Genomic DNA, 27,468 nt, shown 5'->3' with positions numbered 1-27,468 from the left:
TTCTGTGTGTCGGTGGTTTTTGGTAACATCTCTCTTAGGTTTCTCCCTGTCTCGTTTAACCAGGCGATCGGTGCTACGACGCCGTTTTTCACCGCCGTGTTTGCTTATCTGATTACGTTTAAGAGAGAAGCTTGGTTGACTTACTTCACTCTCCTGCCTGTTGTTACCGGTGTTGTCATTGCCAGTGGGGTAATTTTTTTCAAAATCTCTTCTTTGCTTTTGGCTTGTGATAAAACTGAGGTGAAATGTGTTGTTATGGTAGCTTTAGGGAGTTTAAGGTAGAGGCACACGAATTAGAGGATTAGGAATAGAGAAGATTATGAGCTGAATCTGGTTTATTCAAATTCTCATCTTTGGATTGTTGATAGAAATAGCAACTTTTTATACTTGTGTTTCATATTTTGAAAACCTTTCGGATTGCTCTGAGCTTGAAGCTGCAGAGCTTTGTTAACTTACTATATCTTAGTCACTTTTTTGTTCATGATAACAAGTTTTAATTAGTGTAAAGGTTGTTCTTTTGATGTGTGCAGAGTATGCTTCTTCTTGGATCTTTTTTTCATTTCATTTTTTATAGCATATTTTTCTGATCTTCCTCATTTTTTAAATGTATCATCAGAGTGAACCAAGTTTCCATCTGTTCGGATTCATTATGTGCATTGCAGCCACAGCTGCAAGAGCACTTAAATCGGTTCTTCAAGGAATTTTGCTATCTTCCGAAGGGTAAAGAGATTATTATAGCATCTTCCGCTGTTTTATCAGCTAAAATTCTATCTTGCGGAAGTTTGTATGGTTTTTAAGAGTGTTGCTGAAAATGTTTTACTGAATTTGTTTGAAGGGAGAAGCTAAACTCCATGAACCTTCTACTTTACATGGCTCCCATAGCTGTTGTGTTCCTTCTTCCTGCTACCCTTATCATGGAAAAAAATGTTGTTGGCATTACAATCGCACTTGCCAGAGATGATTTTAGAATTGTTTGGTATCTGCTATTCAATTCGGCCCTCGCTTATTTTGTTAACTTGACCAATTTCTTAGTCACGAAACACACCAGCGCTCTGACTCTTCAGGTAATAACACATTTCTTCTTTCTTCTATACATTAACTCCATCATCTAAAATCCATTGACCACTTATCATAAGTTATATTTTTCTATGATATATAGGTGCTAGGAAACGCCAAAGGTGCAGTAGCAGTGGTGGTTTCTATCCTTATATTCAGAAATCCTGTTTCGGTGACTGGAATGTTAGGTTACTCACTCACGGTCTGTGGAGTTATCCTCTACAGCGAAGCCAAGAAACGAAGCAAATGAGAGAAACATTCATTCCATTTGTTCAGTCCCTCAGGTAAACAAATACAGGCAAGTTTCTTTTGCTGTGAACAGAAAACCTTACACAACATCTTTGGTTGGATCAAAAGCAAAGGATGTGTAAAGCAATACCAAAGGATCAGAGTACCAAAAGCAATCATTTAGAGGACTTTCACAAATAAGTGATTTTTTTTTCCTTCTTTTCTTTTCCTTTTTTGTTCTCGGATTCTCTCTACTGCTGTCGTCGTAGGTTGTTCTAAGAGTAACTTCGATTTAGCTTTTTGTTTTTTTTTTTTGTCGATTCTTTATATCTAGTTTTGTTATATCAACATTTACTACACTGATTAATTAATGGAAAAAGACAAAGCTTTTTTTCTTTTTCTTCCACCTGTTTTTAGTTCCCACTTCTCTCTGTGAATCCAAATTCTGTTATGCAGTTACACTGGATTATGTTCATGAAACAGAGTGAAAAGTTGGATTCATATTGTTTTCCATAGATGCTTGAATCAAAGCCCACAGGTTCCAGGTTGGGTTGTTAAGTTGTTTAACTGCTATAGATTTTTCAAGGTGAGAGCTGAGTCAAAGGGAGGGAGCAAAGCAAATGGACTATTGTACTTCAATCTTTCCGAGAGAACAAGAGAGCATATTTGACTATAATGATCCAACCACACACTTTAAAAGCTAACCCCATAAGTTGTTTATTTTTGTATGTATGTATGAGTAGCAAAGTAAGGGTTCCAGAGCTTTGATTCTCTCATAACTCGGATTTAAAAATTATTTGTCAAGAGTGTATTACTAATACTATAATACAAAAAACAAAATAATTAAATAATTAAGTTGTGGTTGTAAGTTGTAACGTCTAAATTTTTATAAACGGTGATATTTACAAAGTTACACTATTTCTAGCAGAGTCAGTTAAAATGTCAATACAATCATATAAATTGATATAGACTCAATTTTCATTTAAACCAAAATCAAGTCTAACTTGAAACAATATATTATTTTCATGTTTCATTCACCAAATCTTTTGTTACATACCAAAAAAAAAAATTCGTAGTAGAGATAATGAAAAAGATGAGCCAAATTGTATCCCATATTGTTTTTAGTTTCCTATGTCTTTTCCTTTAGACCATTAGATTTATTATTGTATGAGTAGTAATAAAAGTCACATTTTAAGTCTTAAACAAAAATACAGACAATAGTTAAGTTTAGGCAAACATATAGGTCTATTTTGACTAGAAAAAAAAAAATCGTGGGTAAACTTATTTATATATCTATTTGCGCGTAACTGTACTTAATAGATAGATAAACAACTCATTGTAACTAAATTACTAAAATTCTATACTTTGACTATCTTCTTAATTAACACTTAACAAAAAAAAAGACAATAGTCTTTAGTAGAATTGAAGATAATGTGTCTTTTTTTGCAACAAATTGAAACCTGTCAACATAATAATAAAGTTACCAATAAATAAAGTGAACTTCCTGGTTTCAGCCGTTATAAAATGGGTCCCTAATCCCTTAGTAATCTCAGAAACACATAAAACCAAAGAGAAAATTTTGCTGTCTGGCTTTTTCAGCCACACAGTAGTAAATCAGAATCTCTCTTTGTATAAATTTCTGGTAAACACTTTGCTGTCTTGTTTTAATCGTTAAATAAAAATTATATTGTTCTTCTCCGTTACGTTACGTACCGTCTATGATAGCTCATCCATGATGCAAAATTTTCCTACACACGTGGATGCTTACTATGTATTGATTTGGTTAATTACAGTTAAAAAATGTGTTTTCGACAACCGGTAAAATCACGGAATGACAAAATCATTTCGTGATCCTACGGGATTTTAACCAATCATGTATTTTTGCTATATTTTATATCTATTTCCCGTGATTTTAACGTTGTTACCGGTCAAAACTTGTTATAATATATTGTTTCTTTTTGGAAATAACGTTTGTTTTGTTTTTGTTGGTGTTGTCTTTACTTATCTAACAAAGAACTATGACGCCGAGAATCTGGTGGCAACCTGAACACCACAGACACTTTGTGGAGTTATGCGTCGAGCACAAGGCTCATCTACCTCGAATGCAACATATACTGAAACCTTTTCAGCAAAGCACGGGCACGAGGTTCACCATACTCCAGCTTAAGGATCATTGGGGTACAATGCTCAAGAACTGGAAGATATGGTCAAGACTTGTTCAATGCAGTGATATGAAATGGAATCCTCAGACGAAAACGTTTGGTGCCAGTGATCAAGACTGGACCAACTATTTACAGGTACTTTTTAAAAACTCTAATGTTTCTGTGTTGATTTTGATTGTTTATGAAGGCGGCTACATATGTAATAAAACTTGATTGGGTTTGTCACAGGTGAATCCGATCCTGAGGCTAAACCGTATCGGTGGAAGTGACCTCCATTGTTCCTCGAGAAACTAGAGATTATCTTTAAGGCAGTTAACGTAGATGATGAAGGTACTTCACGTAGCAGAAAAAGGAAGAGAAGTTGCACTAAGCGCGTCTAACATCTGGTAAAGAAAATGATACTGGAGATGAAGCTACACTAAGCGCGTCTAACATCTGGCCTCGTCGGTGTGTATGGACCTTGTCCTCACATGAACTTTTTGTCGAGTTGTGTTTCCAAGAGTCATCAAAAGGAAACAGACCAAACAGAGGTAACAAATACTATCGAAAGGAAACTTGGAATATGATGGCTGAGGCGATCAATCGGGAAACAGGATCAAGCTACACACGAGCGCAGCTCAAGAGCCGCTGAGTTGTTATAAAGGAAGAGTGGAGGTTGTGGTGTAAAGCTGTTGGCAATCCCATCATGAAGTGGGATGACAATACATGCAAGTTTGGAGCAACTGACGAGGACGGGAAAGCTTCTTGAAGGTTAACAAAACATTACTCTAACTTTTATATCAATTGGTGAATTCGAAACTTGGGAATAACACTGGATGGACCTTATATTGTTAAATTTATAGGTTAATCGTAAAGCTGCAAAATTCAGATGGAGAAATATCCCTCACGCTGAAAAACTAGCAACCATCTTCAGACATATCAAAGTATCAAACCCGGGAATGCTCAACCCCGTACTTATCGCAGGACAGTGATCGATCATCATTCTGAAGCACCACAGTCACATGAACCAGCTCCATCATCAGCAGTCTACATAAACGAGCCAGTCACAGGAGGAAGTGACCACGCTTCCTGGGCCTCATACATATAGCTTTATCTCTTTATTAAAACATTTTTTAGAAGCCCAATGTTATTTGAAATAAATACAATATATATTATTTTTCTTTATTTAAATACATAACATAATAGCATATTATTTCACATTTAAATCCATTTGTGTCCTAATAAAATAAAACTAATATTATGCATTGACTTATTTATGTACTAGTTAAATAAGTTGCCATACAAACAACTAAAATGTTATTTTCCCCTAATTTTGCCGCAAACTCGTTCGTGTAGATCTATTTTTTTTTTTAAATTCATGCACATAAACTTACTTGTGTACATAATATTTTACTATTGTAGTTAATCTAATTAAATAACATGCCATTTACACAAAGAACTAATCTTGCAAGCATTGACCAAGAAAAAAAAAATACTACAGTACAAGCAAATTTAGTAGTATATATAAAAAATAAAAAATTTAGTAGTATATTTAACTAAAATAAAACCAATACCACACATAAATTCACTTGGGTGTCTATAAATAGAAAAAAAGACTCAAAATTGTTAAGCTTCATTGGTGAATCCGCAGCATCGACTGCTCTGCTACTGTCGATCAAAAAATTACCTTCACATCTCTTTTTTCTTTCTTAAGTTATGTCGTTGCGACTTGAATATTAGAAATTCAGAGTCACCCCAGAAAATATCGGCATAACTCAAACTTTTACTTTGAAGCGGCGACTACCGTAAGTTATAGATCTGCAAAACCAAATCAAATTGCCGCCATTAACAAAAGTTTGCAGGTATGTACTTTTCTTATTTTCTCCTCCAGTTTACAAATATGTATGATAAAATCCATTAAAAAAAAACTCAGTCGTTTTGAAGTTAGTCGCTAGTAAAAGGAGCACGACTTTGAAAAAATAGCCTTAACCTCACCATATATATTAACAAATGGATTTTTTTTTTCTTTCTTTAAAGTTTAAACTATGCATGTAAATTGTAAATCTATTTGTGTGTTGATAAAATAATAATGGCAACTAAACTAATTAAATAATGACATAACGTGTAGTATAAATAAATAAAATGTTACGTATTCAAATCTAACGCTTAAACTTATTTATAATTATACCTGGTTAGAGCCGGTTTTCTTTATTGGAAATTTTTTTTATTGTGTTAAGCATGTTTCAATTTGTGGTCAAAAATGACAATTTCTCTTTAATTCTATTATCATAATGTGATTTTTTTTAAAGGTGTTAATTACGAAGATAGTCAAAATTAAGTGTTTAATCAAGCTAATTTTTTTTATAACAAAAGCTAATTAAACTCTACAAAAAAAGTATATCAACAGAATCAAAGAGAAATTGTCATTTTTGACCACAAAATAAAAACATGTTCAACATAATAATAAAAAAAAATTCCAATAAAGAGAACCAGCTCTAACCGGGATAAAACACGCCTAGTAAGTAATCTCAGAAAAACAGAGAGCACCCGTCTCGAGCGGCACACACAAACGCCAAAATCAGATTAACCAGCCAAAAAAAAAAAAAAATAGCGATCTGGCTCTGTTCAGCCACTCTGTACCAAATCAGAGTCGCTCTCGCCGCTCTACATCTAATTCCCGGTAAACGTTTTACTATTCCTTCGCTATTTCGTTTTATTATTTTGTTCCTTCTCCGACCACAAGAGCTGTACCCAATCTCGCGTTCGATTTCTCCGTTTTCTAATCGTCTTTTTTTTTTTTTTTTTTTCTTTTAGTATAAAGAGCTGAAACCTAAATTACATGAATGATCGATCTGGGTTTTAACTTAAAAGTTTTGTTCTTAGATCCAGCCATTATGTAAATTTCCCTGACAAATGTGGATAGATGTTGTTACCAATATGATCTTGTTATGCAAAGAACTTACATTTTTTTGTTTCTGTTCTTCTTGTCTTTGCCTATGTAATGATGTAGTGAAGAGTTATGAAAGCCACGTGGGAACCCGAGTACCACAGAGTCTTTGTGGACTTATGCCTCGAGCAAAAGATGTTAGGGAACCAACCTGGAACGCAGCATATACTGAAACCTTTCCAGCAAAGGACTGGGGCGAGGTTCACTAGAAAACAACTTAAGAATCATTGGGATACAATGATCAAGCAGTGGAAGATATGGTGTAGACTTGTTCAATGCAGTGATATGAAATGGGATCCGGTTACAAACATGTTTGGTGCTAGTGATCAAGATTGGTCCAACTATTTACAGGTACAAAACAATGGTCTTATGTTCTGTCTTGATTTTGGTGGTTTCTTGATAAGTCTTTGATTCGAATTTGTCACAGGTGAATCCTGAGGCTGGACAGTATAGGTTGAATCCTCCATTGTTCCTCAAGAAACTAGAGGTTATCTTTGAAGATAGTAACTTTGATGATGAAGTTACTCCAGGTTGGAAAAGGAAGCGAGTATGCAAGCATCGTGGTGAAGAATATGATACTGGAGATGATGATGAAGAAGAAGAAGAAAGAGAAGATAAACAAAGCGCGTCTAATTTCACGAGTCCTCAGTCAAAAGGATATTGGTCACCGTCCTCACATGAGCTGTTTGTTGATTTGTTGTTCCAAGAGGCTTTAAAAGGAAACAGACCTGACTCACATTATCCAAAAGAAACTTGGAAAATGATGCTTGAGACTATCAATCATAATACAGGTAAAAGCTTCACAAGACCACAGCTTAAAAACCACTGGGATTGTACTAGGAAAGGTTGGAAGATTTGGTGTCAAGTGATTGGTGATCCCATGATGAAATGGGATGCAGATACCAGAACATTTGGTGCTACTGATGAAGACTGGAAAAGCTACTTAAAGGTAAATCATAGAGCTGCAGTATTCAGACGGAAACATATTCTTCACGCTGATAAACTAGCAACCATCTTCAAAGGACTTATAGAACCTGGAAAAGCATATTTTCGTCATTATCGTAGGAGAGTGGGTGATAACCATCATCATCCTGAATCACCGCAGTTACATGACCCGACTCCATTATCAACACTCTACACAAACGAGCCAGTCACAGTAAGTGAAGACAGAGCTGATAATGATGATGATGATGATGATGATGATGAGCCTACTCTGCAGGACATGAGATTTGACGGTGTTGGTTTTGCAGAGTCTCGGTTACAAGATGTTGAAATTGTAACTCCGGGTTCTCACAGGTTCAGTACAGAGCTGTCTGAGAAGATTCCAGTGAATGTATCGGTCAAGAAGTACGAGTATACCATTGGGGAATGCATTGAGTGTTTGGACAACATGGAAGAGGTTGAGCAAGGTAGTGATCTTTACATGTTTGCCTTGGATTTGTTTCCGACAAAAGAGTACAGAGAGATCTTCTTACATTTGAAGAACTCAAGTTTGAGATTGTCTTGGCTGCTTAGACGTCAATCTGGTGGCCTTACCATTACTGCCTAAGATCCTATTCTCACAAACTTCTGATTATGTTTATCTATCAAGAAAAACAGTTTACTATATATTCTATGTTTAGTTGTCTTGGGTTCAAGTTTATTTTATGTTTATGTGTTGGGAGTAACTTAGAACTCTGTTTTCATTAGTGTGAGATGTTAAATTGTAATCTTCGTTTTCAAATCATTAGCCTATTATACTTTATGAGATTAAGAGTAATCAGAATAAGTTAACGAGAATCTTCCACTCTAGGTGGATTATAATCTAAGCAAAGAGAGTGGCGAACGTTATTGTAAGATGAACTTTAGCTTCCTTGAAAGATTTCATGACAGTTGGATATATTATAAGAATCAGTTGTCGTCTCTAGTGACTAGTGCCATTACTGAAAGCTACTTTCTAATTGTTAAAACTCTAAACCCTCTAGTAACTTGTGTGTCGGAAGAAGTGTCTCTATTGCAGATGAGAAGTTAACTTCAAACCATTTGTATCCTATCGTCTATGTAACTGTCTTTTCTTTATGTAGGTTTTAAGGAAAAAGAAAACAATAATGGAAACAAAGAAAAAGACTAGAAAACCAAATCATTGATCTACACAGCCTTCATTTATAGTTTCGTAGATTCGTCGTCACAACTTCAGTTCCAAGCAGAGAGACAAGTGAGAGAGAGGGAAAATGGCTACTTCTTGTGCTAGAATTCTTCTTCTTCTTGTGTTTCTCTCTCTGCAATATCTAGCTGAGGCAAACATTCGTCGCTACAAATTCAATGTAAGTGTTGTAGATTTTGAAAATTTTCTTGAACAACAAGTAACCTTGATCCTCTTCTTTACGAGACAGGTAGTGATGAAAAATATGACCAAGCTCTGTTCAACGAAACCAATAGTTACTATTAATGGGAAGTTCCCAGGACCAACTCTTTATGCGAGAGAAGACGATAACGTGATCGTAAACCTAACCAATAACGTCAACTACAATGTCACTATCCACTGGTAATTACAACTCAAAAAGAATGAGTGACTCTCAATGAATCCAAGCTGTGCACGAATCTTATAAATCTTGACTGATCTGCTAGGTTTTCCACAGGCATGGTGTGAAACAGCTGAGGACAGGATGGTCTGATGGACCAGCCTATATAACACAATGTCCGGTCCAACCGGGAGGAACTTTTGTCTACAATTTCACGCTCACGGGCCAACGAGGAACGCTTCTATGGCACGCCCATATCTCGTGGCTTAGAGCGACGGTTCACGGTGCTATTGTCATTCTTCCAAAACGCGGTGTACCTTACCCGTTCCCTCGGCCTCATACCGAGAGAATCATCGTTTTCGGTGAGGTTTTTGAAGCTCTAGGTTAGCTAGTTACTATATCATATCATTCATCTCTTTAAGGTGTGTTAAATGAGATATATTTTTATAGGTGAATGGTGGAACTCAGATGTTGAAGCTGTGATTAGTCAATCGACACAATCCGGTTTGCCACCAAATATCTCAGATGCTCACACCATTAACGGACTTACCGGTCAAGTCCCTGGTTGCAAGTCTCGTGGTATGAAGTACTTGACATCAGGCTATTCGGTTATTGTTACGATATATTCGGTATAGATTTTGTTGAACCAAATTAAAACCAAAATTTATTCGCTTCAATTTGGTGTGGAAATTTTTGCAGTTCCGTACAAAAAAATTGCTAAATTATTATTTTTCGCTATATTGTGGGAAGATTTTTGGTTTATTTTTGTATGATTTATAGATAATAATAGCAAACATGCAAATAAAAATTAATTTTTGGTTATATGAGTAATCTCGATTTATTCTAATATATATACCAATTGGTTTAAGTGATCTTGATTTCGGCGATTTCGATCATGGCTATATTTTCAGTTCTTGTCTTGCGATCGTAGGTTACACTTTACATGTCGAAACCGGGAAGAAATATCTCTTAAGGATCATCAACGCTGCAGTCAACGACGAACTTTTTTTCAAGATCGCAGGACACAACTTAACCGTCGTTGAAGTCGACGCAACCTACATTAAACCGTTTGACACCGAAACGCTTTTCTTAGGTCCGGGCCAAACAACAAACGCAATCTTGACCGCTAATCATCCCCAAGGCAACTTCTTAATGACCATTTCTCCCTTTATGGACACCGTTGTCCCTGTTAATAACGTTACCGCAACCGCTTTTTTGCGGTACAAAGACACACGGACACAAGCCTTGAAAAGTTCCAAGATCCCACCAGTAAACGCTACAAGCATTGCCCTAGGCTTCTCGGACTCTCTAAGAAGCTTAAACTCGCCAGATTATCCAACCAACGTTCCGTTAAAGGTCGATCACTCGCTGTTCTTTGCGATAGGAGTTGGCGTAAACCCGTGTGCCACGTGTATTAACGGAACCAAAACCATTGCGGACATCAACAATGTTAGCTTTGTGATGCCAACAGTGGCTATGCTTCAAGCACATTATTTCAATAAAAGTGAAGGCGTTTTCACCGATGATTTTCCAGGAAAACCCTCGACGCCGTTTAATTACACGGGCGGTTTGAGTAATCTTCGGACAGAGAACGGAACAAAAGTCTATAGACTTGAGTTTAACGCAACGGTACAAGTTATAATCCAAGGGACAAGTGTTATAGCACCAGAGAGTCATCCTACGCATCTCCATGGATCAAATTTCTTCGTGATTGGTAAAGGATTGGGGAACTTCGATCCGTTAAAGGATACTAAGAAGTTTAATCTTGTTGATCCGGTTGAGAGGAACACTGTTAGTGTCCCTACCGCAGGATGGACAGCGATAAGGTTTATAGCAGACAATNCAAACAACAAACGCAATCTTGACCGCTAATCATCCCCAAGGCAACTTCTTAATGACCATTTCTCCCTTTATGGACACCGTTGTCCCTGTTAATAACGTTACCGCAACCGCTTTTTTGCGGTACAAAGACACACGGACACAAGCCTTGAAAAGTTCCAAGATCCCACCAGTAAACGCTACAAGCATTGCCCTAGGCTTCTCGGACTCTCTAAGAAGCTTAAACTCGCCAGATTATCCAACCAACGTTCCGTTAAAGGTCGATCACTCGCTGTTCTTTGCGATAGGAGTTGGCGTAAACCCGTGTGCCACGTGTATTAACGGAACCAAAACCATTGCGGACATCAACAATGTTAGCTTTGTGATGCCAACAGTGGCTATGCTTCAAGCACATTATTTCAATAAAAGTGAAGGCGTTTTCACCGATGATTTTCCAGGAAAACCCTCGACGCCGTTTAATTACACGGGCGGTTTGAGTAATCTTCGGACAGAGAACGGAACAAAAGTCTATAGACTTGAGTTTAACGCAACGGTACAAGTTATAATCCAAGGGACAAGTGTTATAGCACCAGAGAGTCATCCTACGCATCTCCATGGATCAAATTTCTTCGTGATTGGTAAAGGATTGGGGAACTTCGATCCGTTAAAGGATACTAAGAAGTTTAATCTTGTTGATCCGGTTGAGAGGAACACTGTTAGTGTCCCTACCGCAGGATGGACAGCGATAAGGTTTATAGCAGACAATCCAGGTTACAAATCTTTCACCGTATCTGTTAACATTATTTTTGACTCTGAAAATAGTGACTAATAAGATTTGAGTTTGGATTTGATTAGGTGTTTGGTTCTTTCATTGTCACTTGGAAGTGCACACTTCTTGGGGACTAAAAATGGCGTTTCTTGTGGAAGACGGCAATGGTTCTAACGAAAAACTTCCGCCGCCTCCAAGTGATCTTCCCATATGTTAAATTGATTCTATATCTATTGAACTTCGATAAATGTTGAGAAGGACAAAAAAAAAAAAGAGTGAATAGTTTGGTTTGAAAAGAGTCAGTGGCTTGTGATTCAAGAAAGAGTCAATGGCTTGAAAAGTTACAAGATCACTGCCTCAGGTCTTTTTTACAGTTTTTTTTTTCTTTGTTCTTGTTCATTATTTTCCAAATCACCCAAAATTCGCGACAAAATTAGTTACTACTCCCTCTTCAATATGGACCTTTCATTGATGGACTTTTTAGCCCATGTTTATTCACGTCCACTGGCTTTTTAATTTATTAATCGAATTACAATCCTCCTGATTACAGATAAAAAAAATTAAGCAAATGGGTCTTACTTTGACAACAAGTGTGTTAGAATTAATTAGTGTAAAATTGAAGAAAAAATGGAAGTTCTATTTGTAAATTGTGTAAATCTTGGAAACTTGTAATCAAGAAACAAAAATGGAATTTATAGAGATGCGTTGTTTTAATAAAGAAAGGAGACCTTGTTCTTTGTCTAGAGAATCCAACTCAACCAAGTTATAAATTACTTTATACATCATCGTCAATCCAACTTTGTAGATATCGATCGGATTAATATTATCGAAACACTTCATTACCATTCACGTAAATTCTCCAAGTTTAACATATAAAAAAAAGACTTTCTCTATAACTTGAAAACAAAAAATACCATACAATTTGATTATAATTGAAGAGTTACAATTGTATCAACGTGTAATTAACTTGATCTAAACCACACTACAACTGTATCAACGTGTAATTAACTTGAGCTAAACTACCAAGTAAGAAACAAAGACTAATATTGTCAAACTAATATTGTCAACACACTGATCTACTGTACCGGAACAAGATTGAATCCTGGGGGTTTGGGAGGTATTATCTTCAACCTCAAAGGTCTATTCTTAAACTGTGGTGGCTTTGGCGGGATAATCTTCACTTTTAGGACCTTCTTCGACTTCAACACCACCACCGACTCTCTTTTATCTCCGGCGCCGGTAACCCTCACCTTCTTCTGATCGGAAACATTATGTAGAAACTTATGCTTCAAAAGCTCCGAAGCGCTTCCTCTTTCCAAAGGATCACTTGCGAAACATGTTTGTAAAAACTGCCTTGCGTCCCAAGGAAGAGACTCTGGTATCTCTGGTGCATTCCCATTCAACAAAAGAGATAAAAGCTTCTTAGAATCTTCCAACAGCCATGGCGGTTCTCCGGTATACATCTCCAACACGATACAACCTAATGACCACAAATCTAGGGCTTCCTCCGCGATCCCGTTTTGAACAGATTCTGGCGACATGTAAAGAGACGTTCCCAAATACGGAGAATCATATTCCCAAAACTCGGAGTCTTCTCCAACTTTTGTCGACATTCCAAAATCCGAAATCTTCAATTCGTATGAAACGTTGCACCCACAAGTACGAGGAAACACGAGAATGTTTTCAGGTTTTAGATCGCAGTGAACGTAACCGTGACTATGGATAGAGACAAGTCCTTCAAGGATCATATNTAAAAAAAAGACTTTCTCTATAACTTGAAAACAAAAAATACCATACAATTTGATTATAATTGAAGAGTTACAATTGTATCAACGTGTAATTAACTTGATCTAAACCACACTACAACTGTATCAACGTGTAATTAACTTGAGCTAAACTACCAAGTAAGAAACAAAGACTAATATTGTCAAACTAATATTGTCAACACACTGATCTACTGTACCGGAACAAGATTGAATCCTGGGGGTTTGGGAGGTATTATCTTCAACCTCAAAGGTCTATTCTTAAACTGTGGTGGCTTTGGCGGGATAATCTTCACTTTTAGGACCTTCTTCGACTTCAACACCACCACCGACTCTCTTTTATCTCCGGCGCCGGTAACCCTCACCTTCTTCTGATCGGAAACATTATGTAGAAACTTATGCTTCAAAAGCTCCGAAGCGCTTCCTCTTTCCAAAGGATCACTTGCGAAACATGTTTGTAAAAACTGCCTTGCGTCCCAAGGAAGAGACTCTGGTATCTCTGGTGCATTCCCATTCAACAAAAGAGATAAAAGCTTCTTAGAATCTTCCAACAGCCATGGCGGTTCTCCGGTATACATCTCCAACACGATACAACCTAATGACCACAAATCTAGGGCTTCCTCCGCGATCCCGTTTTGAACAGATTCTGGCGACATGTAAAGAGACGTTCCCAAATACGGAGAATCATATTCCCAAAACTCGGAGTCTTCTCCAACTTTTGTCGACATTCCAAAATCCGAAATCTTCAATTCGTATGAAACGTTGCACCCACAAGTACGAGGAAACACGAGAATGTTTTCAGGTTTTAGATCGCAGTGAACGTAACCGTGACTATGGATAGAGACAAGTCCTTCAAGGATCATATAAGTGAAGTCTCTGATCATTGAATCAGACAATGATCTTGTTTCCATGAAAGTAGTTAAACTTCCACCAGCTGCATACTCCATTGACATCCTGTATACTCTAATTCCGTAATCATTGATCCCTCTCAACAGACTTTTCCCGCAAGTTTGCACGATTCTAGGGCAATCTCTGAGTTTAGACAGAATCTGAAACTCTTTAAGGAGTGGTTCGAAGTCTTGTGGGTAGGAGGTTTTCACGGCTTGGTAGTACGGATTCGAGCCGTCGGGGTTGGTGTATCTGACGAGATCGACGGAACCATATGAACCTTTGCCTAAGGGTTTCACAAACTCCATAGACGGCAACATTCTTGACAGCACTGAAACCCTAACTAAATCAGAATTTGGGATTTGTTGAGAAATAAAAGAGATGAAAATTTAAGAATTGTGTGTTGGAATTGAAGAATTATGAGAAGGGCTTCGCATTTAATTAGTCGATAGGAAAAAAAAAGGAAACTAACAAAAAGAAAATTGAAAGATCTGCCGTTGATCCCACCATTAATTGGATCTAAACCGTTGGATCAAGCGTTCCTTAAATGCTTCACACCGTTTTGGTCTTCGGATTTAATAAGTCACTTAAAAATTTAGGGGAATTAAAGCCCAATGTTAGTAATATATATTTTCTTTCCCATGGATATAAATATTTTCTTTCCAATTTTTATACTCATCCTAAAATATTGATTTTTCTAATGTATAAAATTAAAATATTATGAATCTTTGACATGATATTTCCATTAATTAGTAGATAAATCTGAGACTCTTTCTTGCATATTTTCTGTTTAAAGAAAACAATTTACTAAAACTTTTCAGAACATTGAAACAAGTAAAATGGAGAGAGATAGTGGGGGATTTTAATGAGCTTTAGCTATTAAAATTTCTCATACTTTGAGAAAATATCTCCCACCGACCTAAGCATAGATATTAAAACCAATCATCACTTATATGAAGGTTAGAGCTGAACAAGAATCAAAGAACAAAAATGGATTTCAATTTACTTTTTCTACTATAAAGTCATAACTGAAAGAAAAACAAAAACAAAACTTGAACCTGAAAAATGAATGTAGAAAACAAATCGCGTCAGGTAGGGGTCGAACCTACGACCTTCTGCTTAGGAAACAGACGCTCTATCCACTGAGCTACAGACGCTTATTTACTTACAATTTACTGTATTTGAAATATATCCATACGTAGTAGTTTGTCACCGTGTGAACCAAAACAAAAAAGGCGATAGAAGAAATTTGTCGTATTGCGAATATATTAGTTGTAAACTTGTAATAAGGAAAAAAAACAGCAAGAATCCGAGTGGAGTGGTGCCCATTCGCTGTTCACCAATCCAAATACGCCAAATCTCCCCCCAAAGAAGAAAAGCAAAACCTTTTTCCTTGTTTCTCTTCAGTGCCCCCAAATTCCACAGTGTCTCTCTCTCTCTCTCTCTCTCTCTCTCTCTCTCTCTCTCTCTCTCTCTCTCTCTCTAAGACCCTTCTTTTATTCGTCCTTCCTTCACAATCTATCTCTCTCTTAACTGGCTCTTCTCAACTCAACTCTCATCATAGCTTCGTTATCCGAGGAGAATACTCAACTAGGCTTTGCTGTTTTTGTCTTCCTTCGACGACCCACTTTTGCAGATTCTCATTGATTCTGTCTTTTTCAGATTCGAGAGGGTCGGTTTTATATATGCTTCAAATCTCTCACCCAAATCAGGTTCTTGATTCCCCTCAGGTATACGATTCTTGATTTTTTCTTTCCTTCCCTTTGATTCCTAATATTATTATCATTATATTCTAATTCTATATATAAAAAACCTTCTATCTTTTCCTAATATATCTCACAAATCAATCCTTCTTCAAGCTTTCTCTTACAAAACAAGAAATATGGACTTTTTTGAGCTGTGTTTGTAGTTGGAAAACTTATTCTTCTTCTCTCTTTTTTTTTGTAGCTATGGAGACTCTGCATCCACTCTCTCACCTGCCTATCTCTGACCACCGGTTCGTCGTTCAAGAGATGATGAGCTTACACAGCTCCAGCAGCAGCAGCAGCAGCAACTGGACTAAAGAAGAGAACAAGATGTTCGAACGAGCTCTTGCCATCTACGCTGAAGACTCGCCTGATCGCTGGTTCAAAGTTGCTTCCATGATCCCTGGGAAGACTGTTTTGGATGTCATGAATCAATATAGTAAGCTTGAAGAAGACGTTTCTGATATCGAAGCAGGACGTGTCCCCATTCCTGGTTACCCTGCAGCTTCTTCTTCTCCCTTGGCGTTTGACCCTGACACTTGTCGGAAACGGCCTAACGGAGCCAGAGGATCGGATCATGATCGAAAGAAGGGAGTTCCTTGGACAGAGGAAGAACACAGGTATAAACTCTTCCTAGGTTTCTTGCAACAAAAGGCATTCCCCTGTTTCTCTTAGGGTTTACATTGCTCTGTTTCTTGATCTTTGCAGGAGATTCTTGTTAGGGCTTCTCAAGTACGGGAAAGGAGATTGGAGAAACATATCAAGAAACTTCGTGGTGTCGAAGACGCCAACGCAAGTCGCGAGCCACGCCCAAAAGTATTACCAGAGACAGCTCTCAGGAGCCAAGGACAAACGCCGGCCAAGTATCCATGACATCACAACCGTCAATCTCCTCAACGCCAATCTCAACCGCTCCTTTTCCGATCACAGTGACATCCTCCCGGATTTAGGGTTTACCGACAAGGATAATGCTGAGGATGGAGTAATATTTATGGGTCAGAATCTATCTTCAGAAACCTTATTTTCTCCATCACCAACTTCCTTCGACGCTGCCTTTAGCTACGCCGGAGCAAATGCCTTCAGTGCCAGAGCTTAAGGTAACATAGAATCCCCATTCCCCATAGCTCAGCTTTCTAAATAAGTTGAGTTTTGAAACTGTAATTAGAAGCATACAAGCAAACCCAAAGTTTATTACATATATGTATTGTGTGTGGTTTAAAAGTAAGAAACTTGTTTATCATGAATGTGACTCTCTTTGTATTTCTGTCATTCTGTGTTTGTTTTTACTAATTGGATGCGTATTAAAATATCTTTTGTATTTTTTTTTTTTTATCAATTATATAGACTTATATATATAGTTGTGAAAAAGACTTGTGCTCTATAATAAAATTTAACCACAATGTATTTAATGGTGTTAAATCCAAAGATATAAAGACTCAAGAGATCCAGCACCACACAAAAATGAGAGACTTGCTAAAAAAGTTATAGCTATTGAATAGTTTTAAACGGTCTCAGTGTTTGAATCAGTGTCATCACTACTCTACATTTAAAGTACTACAACTTCATTCAGTTATTGATGAATGATAATAATATAAAATCCCCTTCAATTATTTTGTTTTATAACGTTTCTACCGGATAAAAATTTAATTCGAGTAATCGGTTTGTTGTTCTTCCAAAAACCTATCTTGAACTTACTGCATGTGGATGAGCCTAATCTACGAGTATATATATATATAGAAGTTATATATAAAGCTTGTAACTTAATTAATAATATCGTTTACTTCTTATGTTAGTTGAATAAGAGTAGTATATCCGAATGATAGTTGTACGAACTTAAACTAATTTGGGGAAAAAAAAAAAAAGAGATGATATGGGTGGAAATATTGAACGAGTCTGAGTGTTGGTGGAAGGTATGACAAGTTTGATTTGTGTATAAAATAGAGGCTGAGTCTGCTTTCCACTTCTGACCAAAGAATCTCATTCTTCTCATCTATTACACCAACCCCTTTGGCCTTTGCCTTCCCAAATATATAAAATATAAACGATTTAGAGTTTGATACAATGGTGTCATGCGGACAATATAAGGTATAAATATTACTGGCAAAAAATACTTGTAGAGCTGTAGCATTAGATTAAGAAAATCATTTTCTTTTAAAGTATTTTATTATGCTCGATAGATTGAAAAGCTAACTCAAGAAATCCTAAAGACGAGTAACTCAACTTGATCCAATACTATACTACTACGTTTGAAAAGAGATCATTTACATTTCATTTTTCTATTTACGAATATTAACCTAATTGTCTCGGATCATATATAAAAATTTGTGATTATCTTGACCCGAATTATTAATATGGTTTTTCTGATGGAAATTAACTTGATGTTTATGTTGGGGAGATCATTACAAATTAATGATCAGCATAAGAAACTAAAGACAGTATAAAGCAATTGATTTACCATAGCTCATATTTTAAGGAAATATCATCTTCTATTTTCGATGAATCTTGATCATCATGTTGTGATATAAGCTATTGCAATTTGCGAGTCCTATTTTGGATTAGAGAAAATAAAGTAGTTTCGTCTTTCTTGCAACTTTATAGCTTTATTTCTTTTGCCACCCTTTTGTTATTTTGTCACTTTCGATCTGGTCGCTTCGATGGGATCTACATGCCTTACACTGATGATGTACCAATATGATAAAACATTCAATGTTCTTACGTCATACATGCATTTACTTAATATATGCGTGAAGTTATAATTATTCCATGTATTAGTATACCGACATATACACAAAACGCCTATACGTGAGTATATATATAGCATCATAAAGGACTTTGAAGCAATATAATAAGTACGAGAAACGTCGGGAAGCTTTGCGACCTAAGGCTAATCCTAATTATCGTGGACATATAAAATATATCATCCAACTATTTTAGGTAAACGACAAAACTGAATATATAATCTATTGTTATTGTTAATTGTAAAGTTTATTTAAAATAAGCACAACACTTATCAAGAAAAATATATAAAAATGTTCTTCGAAAGTAGGCTTAAAAGCATATATTGCGTAACAAAGCACGTTCTTGATTTCATGATTTCAATTTATTTTTTCCGCTTATCATCATATTCTTTTCACGAAGCTTACGCCACTACTCAACTTTATTTTTCTTTCAAACACTTCTTTATTTTTATTGTGGCGGCCCTTCATTATTTTAGTTGTCTATTTTCATGACAAAATCTCAATAAAAGTGCAATCTTCTTCTTCCTTTCTTTCTCTATCAATGTGGACACTTTATTCACACTCTGTTATAAAAAATATACGAGGGTGTACTCATCCGGTATAAGACGCCTCTAATCTAATACTATTATAGTTTTCTATATTTGAGTTGCATTTTTGAGCTATGGGAAGTTATTTTTCATTGCCCTGTAGACCAAAATAATCTGAAATCCGGACTAATTTAAACCAAGACGATCAAGTAAACCAGTTAATAACCGGATCCAAGACATCTGAACTAAATTCTACAAGATCCCAATTCACTGTATAATTTATTTACTCAACTGAAACCGGAACACCCCTAGTCACCGATACAATGTGACGCTTACGCAAAAGGAGAAGAATTTTACTAGAGTTTCCAGCACATTGATGCAAAACTTACTTATATCATCTTGCAAGGAAAAAATAAACATCAAATGATAAGAAAAAAAGTTCTTGTGAGACAGGAACTACATATTCATATTATACCATTGTCAAAAAACAACAGTAGTAGAGAAGATCATCGGAACGAGACCAAACCCGTTTAGTCCCCGAACACCCTCTTCACATGCAGCAAATGACACAGTAATATCTGACTAGAAAACTTCCCAAATCTCGAAATTTGGCTGCATTTTTAACTCCCAGTGATTGCGGGTATGGCAACAGGCTTTGAGTCCTCTGCTTTTTCATGTTCCTTGTTCAATAACTGAAACATAACAGTCAGAGATGAACAAAACATATTGCATACAGCAAATTCAATCAATCGCCTAAGAGAGGGAAAGAGATATGATTCTAACCTTGTTGTTGATCAAATCGTGGAGGGCAATTACACTACGGATGAGGGAAGAAAGGTAGATAACGAGCATCATGTCATTTGTTTTTACTGCACAAAATGAATAAAGTTAGGGAAAGAGTGCAAATGCGAGAATAAAACTTCAAGGCAGAAAAAGGCAAACCTGAAAANAGGCAAACCTGAGAAGGCCTTAACCAATTCGTTGACGTTCAAGTTAGGAAGCAAGTTGAATACATCCTACAGATTTTCAAAAGAGCAGTTAATTAGCTGAATTATCCTTAACAGCAACCACAGATATTGTGTTATAGCTTCTACTATTCCACTAAATTTAAGAGATGGGAGTGTTTTAACCTGAAGATGGTATAAGATTTCATGGTTTAATGGGAGTTTTCCTTCAATTACAAGGTCAAGGTAACTCCGAATCTCCCGAAGTCTTGCATCCAATCCCTTCAGAGCAGTAAGTTTCGCAGTGACCTAACATACAGTTCACAAATAATTTCAGTTTCCTCAAGCATAAAAGATTTACGTTCCTCACATTTTTGTTTTGAGAGTAACAACCATATATTTGGATACACATTAAGAAGCTTGATAATGAAATGCTTAGGTTAGGTGTGAAGACAATAACCTCAGTTGCCAAGGTACTGATGGTTGTGTCTTTTACATCCCTGAGCAAATGTTCCACACCTGTTCAAGACCACCCAACCAGCATAAACAAAGCAAGTAGGGCTCCAATTAGTTTCCTCGGACGCAATTACAGAAGAATATATCCCATCATTGATGCACTAAAACAAGGAAATCAAAGTATCAAAGAATTTGTTTTCAACAAGTGGACATACCAATTTCCTCGACTTCGTGAGCCGCAATTTCTGTTGGCACGTGTACAAACACCTGCTGGCTTTTCTGGGTAGCATTCTGCAGAGAAAAAAAGTTCAGATCAAGGCAATTATATGGATATAACTACACAAATAGCACAAATGCAGAAAGATAAGAAAGTAAATCAAGTATGTTAGATGCAACTTAAAAGTCGAGCAACTTATTTAGTTAGAAAATTGGTTTGTATTTTACCTCCTTCACCTCCTCAACTGCATAGTATGCTTTTGTGGGGATTCCCAGTTCTTTAGGTTGGACATCAATAATGACCAACACTGGATTTGGTACGTAGCTGTAATACCCGAAAGAAAAATTAAAACGCAAAGTAATACAGAGATTAGGAATACCAAAAGAGGAGAGATAGATTGTGAATGCTTTCGACACAAATGTTTGTACATATATAACAGACCATCAAACCATGTATTAGACATATGGCACCACAAGGAAAATAAATATAAGACCGACTGATTCTGCCTAAAGCCATGGTCTTACTCTTACCCATTGAATAAAGCGTGAACATCCAAATCATTCTCTCGAAGTTTAGGACCCGTGCTGTACCAACCCACAACATGCTCCTTAGCTGAAAGCAAAGATCAAATAAGTCATTAAAAGGTTTTGCCACATAGTCATATATACTCTTAAGCATTGTTTTTTTACTGAGCAATACCATTAATTCTCTTGAACATGTGAAACATGGACTCGTGGTAGTTGTGATCAAGAAACCAAATGCTAGAGTCTTTGTCATCTTCCTCAAAAGGCACTGGAAAAAAACGAGATACAAAAGTGTCAAACAAGTGATGCGCACGCAACAGCGCAATAGTAAACAAGCTTGTAGTATAATGTAATGTGCAAAATCAAGTGACACTTGTTAAACTCTCTAAGAAACTAACCTAACCACTATATTAAGGCTACTAGAACCAAGCTTGACTGATCCAACTCAACTAAGTTTTGAGGTCAGTATCACAGAACCAACTCAAACTAAGTCAATTTTTGCAAACCAAAAAAAAAAAAAAAAAAACCCTAAATTGATAAAAACGAATTCAATTTCACAAAAGAACACTATGCATATCGAATTCTACAATTAGCAAGAGCTCAGCAAAGCGTTCGAGATCTGTGAGATCGAAAGGGAACAAAGAGAAAAGAATAGTAAAACCAGGGAACCTGCATAGCTGTTGGTGACGTCAACGGTACCACGGGAGCTGTTTCCGAGCAAAACGCCGACGACACGCTTGCGTGTGTCCTTGGCTACACGATTGTAATGGTCGACGATACTAAGCAAGACAAGTGGGTGAACGATCACTTTCTCGATCGTCCTTGCGGATATTTGCTGCGTCTTTATCACATCCATTGTTCGGGTGAATCAAATTTGCTTGAGAAGCTACTCAAATCCTATTCCCGGTGATTATCACAACTTCCGATTTCGTTTTCCTCCGACGGAGCTTGAGAGTTAGCTTCTTCTCCAGGAAAACTCAATAAATCTTCTCTAAGCAATTTTTATAACGCACTATGGGTTTAAACAGATAATGGGCCTTTGTAAAGCCCAATTATATGGGTTTTAAACTAATATTATTATTATTGAGACTGTAATACGTTTTGAGATTTTATAGTAAAATTAACGAGTAAGGACAGTCTAATTACTTTTTCAGATATCACAAAAAAGATATATTCAGATTTATAAGTTTGGTGCAAATTTGTTATTTATAAATTTTAAATTATGACTAATCATCTAAAATAAAGTCATTCTTAAAAAGTCTAAAACCACACACTGTGTAGATAAAAATGCATTCACGTTCTTATTATATCACTTTAATCTTTAGATTATGATTATACTATAGAATCCATAATTCACATTCTTAATTTATATCAGAAAAAAGGAAAAATTTTAAATGAGCCAACTTTTGTCTACGTCATAACTCATACGTTGGATAATAATACAAGTCATAATTCAAAATACAACAAGATCTTCTTAAAAGGTTAAAGATAATTCTGAGGAGGTCAATAATTCAAAGAAAGCTTAATCGAAGATCTAACGGCGGTGGATGATGTTCCATCTCAGCTCCACATGATGAATATGGAGAAAACGACGCCGTGTTTGTCTCTCGAATATATTCACGGTACTGGTTACTATTGCCTCTAGCTCTTATTTTCTCAACCTTGGAGTTGGAGTCTTCGAATGGATTCACCGGGAAGAGTTGTAACGTCTCTATCACCTTCTCTTCCTCTTGGCATTCTTCTTCGTTTATCTCAAAAACATCTACAGTAATATATCATATCCTCCATATCATATAATATCTATAAAACAATCATAATAAGATTTAAAACATCTAGAGAAATTATATTTTATATACCTCTAGTTGATGGTTGATGGTTATGATGGTGATGTTGATGATCAAAATCAATGGAGATTTTACGACGTTTCTGCCTCTCCCTAGCCTTATGGTTCTGGAACCAATAGAAAACGTTCTTGCTCTCGATCTTGCCGTAGAAACTGAGCTCCGTGGAGATCTTCTGAATCTGATCAGTGGTCGGAGTTCTAAGACCGGCTCGGAACAGATCCGTCAGTATCTTCAACTGCTCCACGGTCGGATTCCACCTCCCGCACTTCGTCCCCGTCCCTCCTATTCCTCCGTTGTTGTTGCCACGTAAGGTTCGTCCTTTCACGGAGTAAGACATTTTCCGATATTATCACTCAACTGTTTACGATTTAGGGCCTGTATATTAATCCGTATATATAGGGGAGATTAGTTCATACTAAATTATTATGTTTTGGGATTTATTAAGGTAAAAGGAGAAATGAATTGATAAAATTGTCGGGGGGAGAGGTTTTCGAGTTATGTGTCGTTTTATGATGATTTGTTTATTACGAAATGCATGCTTTGTTTTTTTTGGGGATTTGGGAGAGACTGATCTTTGCAGATTTGATCGTTTTCTTTATCCTAACCTATCTAGGCTTCTGTTCCATGTATTTTGTATATATTATATATTGGGTTGTGTGTATATATCTACTATATATACGACTAACTACCATTACCATAACTCAAGTTTTATATCAAAACCAACGACTGAGAAAAAGAGACATCAAATTGATTGACTGTTGATTTAAAAAAAGAAAATTTGATTGACCTTATTCTCGTTTGTTGTGAATTCGCATGCGCAATCGTCTTCAACATAATTTGTTACTATTAAAAGATCAAACACCCCATTAACTAGCTATAATGGTTTTTAGTTGTACGTAGTAAGCTTGAAATAGTTCTAAAATAAAAATTCTACGCATATACGTTATTTGAACAGATCAGATGGCCGGTAAGTTTGATATGATTGAAGATGATGACAATAATAATTACAAGCATATATATCATTGTGTGAACAGATTGCAGTTTTGTCTTTCTTCCACAGAAGATGTGACACTTGAGGAAGTCTGGTCGGCAAGTGTAGACAGGAAATTTAAAATTTTAGCCACTTTCTATATATAATTTACATATATATGAATCATATAAAATTACAAAAGAAAAGCATTCACGTACATTAATAGATAGAACTAGAAGGTCCGGCACACACATGTACTAACTCTCTATAGTAATAACTAATAAGTCCAACACCAAAATATTTGTTAAAAGCTATTTTATTAAGTCATCAAGAACTCTTCTCTAGAATGAAGAATGTTTAAAAGATTTTTCTCAAAAAAGAATGCTGAAAAGATGACTGTTCTATACTTTTCGATTGTGGCGAAGAGTGTTTACTGGTCTCTATATGCTACAATAAGAACTAAATCTGATTTTTTAAAGCTTGATAAGACGATACTAACACAAACCAGTATACATATTTTACATGCATGTTTTGTTTTTTTCACTTTCGGTCTTTTATTTTTAGTTAATGTATTTTAGTATAAACCTATATATATGTACGCGCGTGCTATGATCAACAAAGTATTTAACTTCAAGTTCTATATGTGCAACACATATATATGTCTTAAATATAACAAATTTGAGAAATGTGCATAGTCTAGGTTTTTTTTTACAAGAAATTTAAGTTTTTTTTTAATGTTTTTTTAGAAAGAAATAAGAAAAAGAATTTTTTTTTTTGGATTATTTATATTCATTCATGTGTGCGTCAAATTGTCTTAATGGTGAAGACTTGGATGAGACATGCACGGGACGCTAAGCAAGACGAAATGGTCCAAATAATAAAATGACAATGTGAATAAAACCAAACATTGTTTTTATAAACAAAGTACCTCTCCACTAAATAACATAACAGTACTTACAAATATCTTTGTCTCTCTCGCATATAAACTGCATCTTGTTTTTAAAATTGATCTATTCGGTGTCAAAGTCAAAGTTCACGTGGCTTAAATTACTTGGAATCATCCCAGTGTTGGTTTACATAACATCTTTGTTTAGTTTTTTTTAGTTGTTAATATCCTTTCACTAAACTCCTAAATATTAATTAATTATCTACTTTATATATATGTATTATAAAACTTCTTAACAGATATCTCATGCAACCTTAAATCGATCAGTTCTCTTCTCTCTAGTCAAAAGTAAGTAGATTTGTGAATATCCGTTATTTCTATTCGGTTTATATAGACTTTATGATTAAGATTTGTGAGATAAAGTAAGCATGCGCCCAATTACTGGTTTAAGATAACAAAAAATGCTACGAGTTTTACATCAAAAAGTTAAGATTGCATGTCGTGGATTTGAGATTATTAAAACTCTTGTACGCAAACACTCTCGTATAGGATGCCCCGGCCCTAAAATTTTTATAATTTCTTATTTTGGAAGGCTGTAAGTTGTAGATGCCCTTATATAATTATAGACTAGTTTGCATAGTTTTTACACAAGTCCGGGTTCCAAGTTTTGGGAGACGAAAAAGCTACCTATTTAGTTTCTAATTTTAAGTTCTTTTTAAAAAAAAAAAAAGAAAACAAAAAATAAATGAGTAATCAATCAACCCGTTTGTGTTAGTGCAATGGACACCTATGAAAGTTGTCCAAGCCTCAATGGACAACACTCTTGATTTAAGTAACTGCTGAGACAACTTTACGAACAAAAAGTTCCAGATATTTATAATGAAAGAACTAGCTACAAAATCTTCGAGAAATTAGTTTAATAAAAGTATAGTCCTTAGTTTTATAATATATGATTAAATTTAATATGTATTTGTATTTGAATTAAAATTATACAAATGCAAAGTCGCAAACCAAGAAAGAAAGAAAAAAGTGTTTGGCTAATAGTGTTCCGTGTTACACATCAATATGTAGTGTTTTAACATGGTCAAAGGCTTTGTTTCGCTGTAGAGTAGTTAAGCATAAGTATGAATGTATGATCAATAAATTTGCAAGATATATAATCTGAATATCCAATAAACTTCTTATGATTGAATTAAACATTATTCAGTAGTATAACAAAATTATCACCCAAAGTTTTAACGTATCAATGAATGAGAGATTTGTTACCTGAACCAGTCACAAATAGTAAACAATCTGAATTCGTTCCAACATAAGTACATGACAAACTGATCAACATAATTGGCAATAAATCCACCTTTTTGAAAATATTATTAGAGTTATATATTTTTTTTTTTGAAAGCGAGAATTACGTTCTCATCGTAGTCAAAAAAGTTGAAGCCGGTCTCACATGCCCACTAACATTCAATTCCCTATGATGTTTTTCATGCACCACATACTATATAGTACAATTTATTTGTTTTGTTTTGTTTTTGGACGTCAATATATACAATCTGTTCTTCAATCTCTTTACTAAGATATTTGAATAGAGTATATTAGAATAATACTATTATACTGAAGACTGATACGACATCAGTTTGGGTACACAAAGATTGATGTTTAGAATCTTTTACACATTTTAAGAAAATAATGATTATTTGAGTTTAAATATATTTTTTTGACTAAAGAGATATTATTTAATTTTAAACCAATAACAATTCAAAATTTTAAATATTTTCAATAATAACTTCTTGAAATTTACAAAGTATCAATCTTTGTAGGACAAAAAAATATCTCAAAACATTAATTTTTGTGGGACAAAAAGAGTATTATCTAACTTATTTTTTAATGGGTTCGATGTATCGTCTTCCTACTACTCATCAAAAGGTTCAACGAACACGTACCAACTCTTAAAAAGAAAATTCATCCCAAGCGTGTAACTTTCCTAAGTAATTTTCTTATTTGATAATTGCTTTATAGATTTAATTCTAGAAACTTTGGAATAACCTTGTAGGAAACTGTACATATTAGTATATAAAAAGTTACTAACGATGGTAATTCATTCAATATTAACATGACGAATGAAATTGTTGGATTAAGATTTTGGAAGACAATTGAATAAAAAACTTAAAGAAAAATTAGTATACTCCCTCTGTCCCACAAAGATTGATGTTTTGGGGTATTTTTTTGTCTCACAAAAATTGATGTTTTGTAAATTTCAAGAAGTCATCATTGAAAATAATTAAAATTTTGAATTGTTATTGGTTTAAAATTAAATAATTTCTCTTTAATCAAAAAAAAAAAATATTTAAACTCAAGTAATCATTATTTTCTTAAAATGTGTAAAAGATTCTAAACATCAATATTTGTGGGAGAGAGACTAGTAGTTCACAAGCTTACATTTTGAAGGAGTTATGAGTCTTATGACATGGGGAAGAATTTAAGGTTTAGAGATTTGTAAAAAGTTCCC

The 27,468-nt window shown here is 35.4% G+C and overlaps 8 protein-coding genes, 1 non-coding gene and 1 pseudogene across 13 annotated transcripts in view; 5 read left to right on the top strand and 5 right to left on the bottom strand.

Moving 5' to 3' along the window:
• Positions 1-1,684, top strand: part of LOC104764882 (probable sugar phosphate/phosphate translocator At3g11320) — a gene marked incomplete in the record, with an annotated part of 3,212 nt that extends 1,528 nt beyond the window's left edge. Inside the window, 4 exon segments of the mRNA XM_010488481.2 lie at positions 1-189; positions 617-720; positions 836-1,064; positions 1,160-1,684. Of these exon segments, the coding sequence (XP_010486783.1) occupies positions 1-189; positions 617-720; positions 836-1,064; positions 1,160-1,306 (669 nt within the window).
• Positions 3,303-4,077, top strand: LOC104767450 (annotated as a pseudogene).
• On the top strand, positions 5,078-8,098 carry LOC104764881 (L10-interacting MYB domain-containing protein-like). 3 transcript variants are annotated; one of them, XM_010488479.2, is made up of 3 exons: positions 5,078-5,287; positions 6,436-6,723; positions 6,800-8,098. In XM_010488479.2, the coding sequence occupies exons 2-3, from the start codon at positions 6,445-6,447 to the stop codon at positions 7,919-7,921; spliced, it is 1,401 nt and encodes a 466-aa protein (XP_010486781.1). In that variant the 5' UTR covers positions 5,078-5,287; positions 6,436-6,444; the 3' UTR covers positions 7,922-8,098. The 3 variants fall into 3 exon arrangements, with proteins under 3 accessions (XP_010486781.1, XP_010486782.1, XP_010486779.1); XM_010488480.2 differs by lacking the exon at positions 5,078-5,287 and adding an exon at positions 5,927-6,105 and having other exon boundaries at positions 6,441-6,723; XM_010488477.2 differs by lacking the exon at positions 5,078-5,287 and adding an exon at positions 5,927-6,105.
• LOC104764880 (laccase-22-like) lies at positions 8,500-11,958 on the top strand. 3 transcript variants are annotated; one of them, XM_010488476.2, is made up of 7 exons: positions 8,500-8,675; positions 8,745-8,896; positions 8,991-9,235; positions 9,324-9,452; positions 9,805-10,440; positions 11,150-11,461; positions 11,547-11,958. In XM_010488476.2, the coding sequence occupies exons 1-7, from the start codon at positions 8,583-8,585 to the stop codon at positions 11,675-11,677; spliced, it is 1,698 nt and encodes a 565-aa protein (XP_010486778.1). In that variant the 5' UTR covers positions 8,500-8,582; the 3' UTR covers positions 11,678-11,958. The 3 variants fall into 3 exon arrangements, with proteins under 3 accessions (XP_010486778.1, XP_019096969.1, XP_010486777.1); XM_019241424.1 differs by having other exon boundaries at positions 8,507-8,675; positions 9,805-10,142; positions 10,876-11,461; XM_010488475.2 differs by having other exon boundaries at positions 8,509-8,675; positions 9,805-9,974; positions 10,717-11,461.
• LOC104767449 (serine/threonine-protein kinase PAK 1-like) lies at positions 12,537-13,208 on the bottom strand. The gene has a single exon (XM_010491475.1). It carries the CDS (start codon positions 13,206-13,208, stop codon positions 12,537-12,539), a length of 672 nt encoding a protein of 223 aa, XP_010489777.1.
• LOC104767448 (mitogen-activated protein kinase kinase kinase A-like) lies at positions 13,415-14,431 on the bottom strand. Its single transcript, XM_010491474.1, has one exon. It carries the CDS (start codon positions 14,429-14,431, stop codon positions 13,415-13,417), a length of 1,017 nt encoding a protein of 338 aa, XP_010489776.1.
• Positions 15,196-15,268, bottom strand: TRNAR-CCU. The gene has a single exon. It is a non-coding gene; the product is annotated as a tRNA-Arg (tRNA).
• Positions 15,586-17,174, top strand: LOC104764879 (transcription factor DIVARICATA). Its single transcript, XM_010488474.2, has 3 exons — positions 15,586-15,841; positions 16,059-16,476; positions 16,565-17,174. The coding sequence occupies exons 2-3, from the start codon at positions 16,061-16,063 to the stop codon at positions 16,950-16,952; spliced, it is 804 nt and encodes a 267-aa protein (XP_010486776.1). The 5' UTR covers positions 15,586-15,841; positions 16,059-16,060; the 3' UTR covers positions 16,953-17,174.
• LOC104764877 (26S proteasome non-ATPase regulatory subunit 7 homolog B) lies at positions 19,454-22,236 on the bottom strand. Its single transcript, XM_010488473.2, has 10 exons — positions 21,932-22,236; positions 21,438-21,530; positions 21,269-21,350; positions 20,966-21,062; positions 20,737-20,812; positions 20,526-20,584; positions 20,252-20,374; positions 20,080-20,137; positions 19,905-19,990; positions 19,454-19,813 (listed from the first exon to the last, which is right to left on the bottom strand). Exons 1-10 carry the CDS (start codon positions 22,116-22,118, stop codon positions 19,742-19,744), a joined length of 933 nt encoding a protein of 310 aa, XP_010486775.1. The 5' UTR covers positions 22,119-22,236; the 3' UTR covers positions 19,454-19,741.
• LOC104764876 (WUSCHEL-related homeobox 5) lies at positions 22,672-23,720 on the bottom strand. The gene is made up of 2 exons (XM_010488472.2): positions 23,119-23,720; positions 22,672-23,024 (listed from the first exon to the last, which is right to left on the bottom strand). The coding sequence occupies exons 1-2, from the start codon at positions 23,441-23,443 to the stop codon at positions 22,774-22,776; spliced, it is 576 nt and encodes a 191-aa protein (XP_010486774.1). The 5' UTR covers positions 23,444-23,720; the 3' UTR covers positions 22,672-22,773.

This window comes from Camelina sativa, chromosome 19 (assembly GCF_000633955.1).
Source record: "Camelina sativa cultivar DH55 chromosome 19, Cs, whole genome shotgun sequence".
Taxonomy (NCBI): Eukaryota; Viridiplantae; Streptophyta; class Magnoliopsida; order Brassicales; family Brassicaceae; genus Camelina; species Camelina sativa.
Note: the sequence above shows the minus strand (reverse complement) of the source record. Positions and strands in the feature narration are given on the sequence as shown.